This window comes from Malus domestica, chromosome 15 (genome assembly GCF_042453785.1).
Source record: "Malus domestica chromosome 15, GDT2T_hap1".
Taxonomy (NCBI): Eukaryota; Viridiplantae; Streptophyta; class Magnoliopsida; order Rosales; family Rosaceae; genus Malus; species Malus domestica.
This window is the reverse complement of record NC_091675.1, coordinates 11,945,974-11,952,268: the sequence shown is the minus strand read 5'-3', so window position 1 is coordinate 11,952,268 and position 6,295 is coordinate 11,945,974. Positions and strand designations below refer to the sequence as shown.

General features: G+C 36.2%; 2 protein-coding genes across 2 annotated transcripts; one reads left to right on the top strand and one right to left on the bottom strand.

Moving 5' to 3' along the window:
- Window positions 1-1,204: 1,204 nt before the first annotated feature.
- LOC103400035 (probable E3 ubiquitin-protein ligase RHY1A) lies at window positions 1,205-3,033 on the bottom strand. Its single transcript, XM_008338715.4, has 3 exons — window positions 2,426-3,033; window positions 2,030-2,145; window positions 1,205-1,727 (listed from the first exon to the last, which is right to left on the bottom strand). Exons 1-3 carry the CDS (start codon window positions 2,585-2,587, stop codon window positions 1,379-1,381), a joined length of 627 nt encoding a protein of 208 aa, XP_008336937.3. The 5' UTR covers window positions 2,588-3,033; the 3' UTR covers window positions 1,205-1,378.
- Window positions 3,034-5,434: 2,401 nt separating this feature from the next.
- LOC103400340 (uncharacterized) lies at window positions 5,435-5,965 on the top strand. The gene has a single exon (XM_008338989.3). It carries the CDS (start codon window positions 5,435-5,437, stop codon window positions 5,963-5,965), a length of 531 nt encoding a protein of 176 aa, XP_008337211.3.
- The last annotated feature ends 330 nt before the right edge of the window (window positions 5,966-6,295 follow it).

Here is a 6,295-nt window from a genome sequence, read left to right as displayed (position 1 = left end):
TTAAAGATATGTATAAGTAATGAATGAGCTCCAAATTAAACATTTTGATGACATGTCATATGATTTGCAAATTTAGTCTATGTATTACCCTTTGTTGAAAATTAGACTTGAATTGGAATTAATGTTTAAAAAGAGCAACCCACATAGTTACTAGCTAGTAATTAAAAATAAATTAACAATCAAACAAAAATTCGTAAAAATTGAAAAAAATAAATAAATATACACATAGCATTTCGAACTTAGGACCTCTCGTTAATTTTAAATACAAAAATCATTGATTCTAATTAAACTTTTGATCATTTAACCAAATTTTATAAATTTATACTGTTATGAAAAGAAATTTGTAAAAATTTAGAATTTAAATAAGCACACATAGTACCCCAAGACCTCTTCATTAATTTCAAACAGCAAAATCACCGGTTCTAATTAAATTTCTTTGTCATTAAACCAAATTTTATAAATTTATACTATTATGAAAACGTATATAAATATGCCACACTAATAATTTTGGTGCCCCTAATTTTTTTGGGCCTCGGACGATTGCCCTGCCCGCACTGGGCTTGGGCCGGCCCTGGTCCCTGAGATTGATATAACTCTTCATTTTGGTTCATAAGATTTAAAATCGATAAAAGTGATCCCTGAGTTTGTCCACCATCAATCATTTTAGTCATTTCGTGAAAAATCTCTGTTAAATAAGGACCAAAATGACAAAAATAACCTCAATTTTTGTCAAATCATTTTCGCCATTGTTTATTAATGGAGGGTATTTTTGTCATTTTGGTCTTTATTTAACAAAGATTTTTAAGAAATGACCAAAATGATTGACGTTGGATAAACTTATGGACAACTTCTATCAATTTCAAATCTCTAAAACCAATATGAAGAGTTATAACAATTTCAAAAACTATTTTAGCTAAAATCCCTTTTGTCAATAAAAGCACTTTTATGTATTTTGAATATTCCACCCCTTGGACATCACTTGTTGGTTAATAATTGGGAGATCATTGAAGTTATAACAGTGCTCAACTCTTTACAATAAGTAAATAGTTATTAATTCTGTATTTTTCCAAAATACTAAAGTAACTTACAAAAATGATAATCGAAAACTTCAATTATAAGAGTCAAACTACGATTTATTTGCAATGAAAACAAATGCTACTTACATGTAACGAGTCAAAGTATTTTTCCAAAATACTTGTGGAAGTGATCAATGTGTGGGATTATGATCTCCCATCAATATGCATAAACTATTTACTCATACTTGGCAACTATTCACTTCAACAAAAACATATGGGAGCTAAACAATTAGCACACAAGGTCAAATCCTTCAAACCAACTCTACAACTGCAACCGCAAGCTCAATCTATATTTTACAATTTTAATTTACAAAATTACCAATACAATTACTAGGAGAAATCTCCATTCTGCAACACGGGCAATGAGCATTGCTGTGAAGCCATGGAACCATGCAACCAGAGTGGAACCTATGGGCACAGGGCAGGTGCACCAGGGTCTCACCTGGACTGAACCTTTCCAGGCAGACTGCACACTCATCCTGGTCTGATGACTTCCAGGACAACTTTGACCAGCTGAACTTCTTTGATCCACTTGTGCTACTGCTACTCTTTTTAGCTCCATACACTTCTTTCTGCAACTCTCCGAGCACCACAGATGATCTTCCTCCTCCATCCACACTTTTCAGTCCTTTGTTGTTACTATTATTGTGCCTAAATTCATCATAAGTATATCAAAATACATAATTTAAAACATATTGGAAATCGGGGGACAAAAATAAATAGGGAAGTGCAGAAGACTAAAAAGAGTGAGAAAATCTATTCCCCTCACGTATATAGCAGGCTAGCAGCAAGAATCATTATTGGTAAGAAATTCTATTGTGCAGGAAAGAAACAATCGTTTCGTCGATGTTGTCAATAAGCATCAATAACATGGATCTGGAGGCATTATTGATATGCAATCGACAGTTTGTTTCATAGACGGACTACCATATTGGTAAATTAATTATTTATACCTTTTAAGTTGTGATTTTCTTTGTGTTCTCAGTCTTTCATCTAATCTCCCCTTCGCTTCTCTGGCTTCCACTCCCAGATTCTCATCCATGTATGCTTGGTTCAGTATGCTTCGTTGCTATTTGTTCAAAAGTTAATATTGAGATTAATGATTCAAACATGCAAAATGAAACACTGATCATGAAAAATCATCCAAGCAACAAGAGAAAAATATATTTGCTTGTAATTCAATTGGTAGGATAGCGATTTTCACCCTCTTGTTTTTCTCGATTGATTCTTCTTTGATTTATTCGTTTTAAAAATTAAAAAAAATATATATTAGAGGGGTAAGAGAAAAGAAGGGTGCGAAAAACATTCGTATTGTGTTATGTGGGAGATTGAGAGAAAGAAAGAATTACCAGCGGAGAAGTGGAGGTGTGGTGAGATTCATGGTTGCTAGCATACAAACAGAAACAAGAGCGCCTGGTGCTGCCATGGATGCCGCCGACACACGGTGGCTCTCCGCTCTGACGGACTCGTCTCCTCCGAGCGCTTTCCACACCAGGGAGCATTCCAGCCATTAATTTCAACCTCGAAATTACGACGACACAAAACCCAACAAAGAAAACAAGTGTTGTTTTAGAGACCGTTCAACATCCTACTACTGGTAAAATAAATTGTGTTTAGAGCAGTCAGGTTTTCGATGCGAGACAGAGACAAAAGAAAAGGTGAGAGAAATGAGGTGGAAAGGGTGAGGAAGTTTCATGGCAACTTAACGTAAGGCTTTCAGCCTTCCACCAAGTCCAAGCAGAAGAAAAGTAAAAGATGAGGGGGCATAACACAATAAAGAAAAGGTGAGAGAAACGAGATGGAAAGGGTGAGGAAGTTTCAGTGCAACTTAACCGAAAAGCTTCCACCATGTCCAAGGGGTGTGTGTCGAATGAGACAGTGGTGCTGAGTGTCGCTATGAACAGAAAACCTGGCACTGGTCATAGGTACAAGGGTGAGCCACATGATCAACCAAATCTCTTCTTGTAATGTTTCTTTGGGCTTTAAAGTAATTTTCTCTTCTTTTTACTTTTACCAAATGATATGGTTAAGCTTTACAATGGATTATCATTAATGTGGTTCAAATTCATTTTTGACGAAAATCGAATTTCAAACTTCTTACTTACAAGTGAAGAAAAATATCACTACACCGTAATACTAAATGACGAGGGAATGGTTTTGGGTGTGTACTTCATTTCTTTATAGTAATTAAATGACTTTTCTTGGCTGCACCAAGTGAATGGTTCTGGTTGTGTACTTTCATTTCTTTTGTTTTTTTTTTGTGTTTAGGTAAGAAGGCAGTGATTTTCCATTTTCTTTTATGCACTCTTTCAACGAATCAAGTAGAATTAAAAGAAAAAAAAAATTAGAGGAGAAAATGAGAAATTTGACCAATTAGATGGTCAGACAACTCACAAGTAAAAGAAATGTATTATATGGAGGCCTGGCTGGACAAGGTGATACAACCTTTGTATAACATATAAATACATACAAGTTAAGTCACGTATCAAGATCCGAAATCTTAAACACAAAAAACAAAAGAAATGAAGATTGTGTTTAGGGTACTGTATGTTTATTTTTAGTTTTACAGATTTACAAACTGCCCAGCCATGAAGATACTCTTAGTTGAAAAGCCATTTTTTTTCTTTTGCTTTGCAAACTTCCAATAATAATTAACAAAACACAAAAACAAAAATATAAAAAGAATTAGACCAACAACAAAAACAAAACATGTATATTGAGTTTATATATATCTATTCAATAATTTTACCTTCCTTCTGTAAAAAAATGTATTTTGCCTTCCTCAATCTCTCATTTTTTTGAGGTAATCAGGATTATTTTTTTCTCTCTTTTCCATAATTGATGATCCAAATATTGGATGTTTTAAATATTTATTATTGTGATGTTGATTTTCGAGAGAACATAATAGGACCAATCGACTATTGAGTTTATTCTATTCGTCAATTATGTTCTATTGTTCATCACTCGGTTCAAGTCTTTAGCTTATTGTTGATTGTTAAGTATCTAAGGCATAATATAATAATAAGTCAGTTATCATTTACCACAAAAAACCTAAAAGTACATACCCAAGATTGAAGTGCCTACAAAAATCAAGGCTCTTTTCAGTGGCTCGTCTCGGGTCCCTAAAATCTCAGAACCGACAATTATATTATCGGGTCTTGCATGAGTACAAACCCCAATGCACACGGTCTCATTCATTGTGATAGTAATCTGACTTGTTGGTTGGTTGATCAAACTGCCTTACTAAAATTTTTCTCTCCAAAAAAAGTTTGTTCATTACTTACGTATGACGTCTTGCCGTAAAATTTAAAAGTCAGTTTGATTGTATGTATGAATGACCCCGTATCCCACATTTGAAACGATCCTTTAGAAATGAATCTTATCAAAATAAAAAACAAGACATCACGCGTAGAGAATCACTAAGGCGAGGACGAGGAGTGATAATATTCTCTCAATGAACAAAGCATACGTATCAACCCCAACCCCACTTCCACAATATTGTACTACACAAAGGATATGGATAAAGATTCTCATCATCTGAGCTGCTAAGTGGGGAGAACATAACAAGGACTAAGGATCTTACAAACTTATATTAAAATTGGATTTGGGCCTTGTAATATTCTTTTATCCAACAATGCGATATTCTAAATTACTCTAATTTATGATAATAAAGATAAGAAAATTTCGAATTGAGGCAAAGGATAAGCAACACAGTTCTAATCAACTTATAACTCACATTGACACCAAAATCTCAAATCTCCCAATCATGGAGTAATGGTTTTCTTAATTGGGCAACAAGATATGTTCAAGCCCACATTCCAATTTTGCATTCGAGCCCAGCTCTTATTTCATGCAAATGGACCCCAACATTAGCCTTCAAATTTTGGGCCCATCCTAGTTTTCAGATATATATCCGAAGAAAAAATGAACTTTAACGAAAAATTCCCGGTACTGTTTATTTTAACGAAAAATCATATTTTTACACTAAAAAGTCAATACTAATACTATTTACTTTACCATTTATTTTTTCTTTATCGTTAAAACTCAAATTTCAAACCCTTTTAATTAGTTTTCCTAAGAAAAAGATGAAAAAAAAAAAACCTGAAAAAAGCGATCACCTCTGAAAAAAGTCAAAAGACCAGAAACCCCAAGAGCATCCCATGAAATCCGGACCTCAATGAGTTGGTTTCACTCTCACGTCCCCCCATCCCGGATTCCCATCTTTCAAAACCCCGAACCCTACGTGTCCTCATCCGTCTTTTCACCTCACCCACGGGGCCTCCTCCTCCTCCTCCTCCCAAATAAAAACACAAATACCACCGCCACCACCCCAACCTCTCCACACACAAATCAAAATAATGGAGGACAACCACGAACCCTGCTCCCCAAACTCTCTCAAACAAAAGCTCCGCTCCTCCCTCTGCATCATCCCATGCTTCCCTACTCCCAAAAATTACCACCACGGCACCCTCACGGCGCCTCCCACACCGAACGGGGCTGATAATGTCAACCTCGTGCGGACCTCTTTATTCTCCCCTAATTCCCGGTCCTCGCGATCCAGCCATCACCACCACCATCACCATCACCACAACAACAGTCATTACGAGTTTGCGGAATTGAAAGACAAGTGCAAGAATTTGATTGGGCGCATGCATGGACGTGGCAGCGGCCAGGGCCACGTGGGAAGGAAGCATCATTCATCCTCTGCTGATTTTAAATATGACGCACTTAGCTACGCCCTCAACTTTGATCACGAGGAGACCGACCTCGAGGATTACCCACTCCGGAGCTTCTCCTCGAGATTGCCGCATTCGCCCCCTCAATCCTCGCAGGAGTCCTCCTCCGTGGCTTCTCCACCTGCGTCCAAGGCGATAACTGCCTATAGCTAGCTTATGATCTAAGGGCAGGCCTCAGGTTAATTAATCCGGTCTTGATAATTAATTACTTAATAGGGTTTTCATGAAATGTGATTAAATTATTCATGTGTAATACACATGAACGCAGATATGGTTTGTATATATTCATGGGGTGCGTATATATATTGGCACGGTTACCGTAATATGTTGCGATGGTTTCTTCCCTTTAATTTAGTTTTCTCCAGACATTTTTCTTTTGCGAATGACCAGTACTGAATTAGGTTCTAGTTTATATTTTGGCTGGGAAATTTGGGAATAAATGCTAGCTGTCAAGTATATATTTTGGGATTAGCTTAATTATCA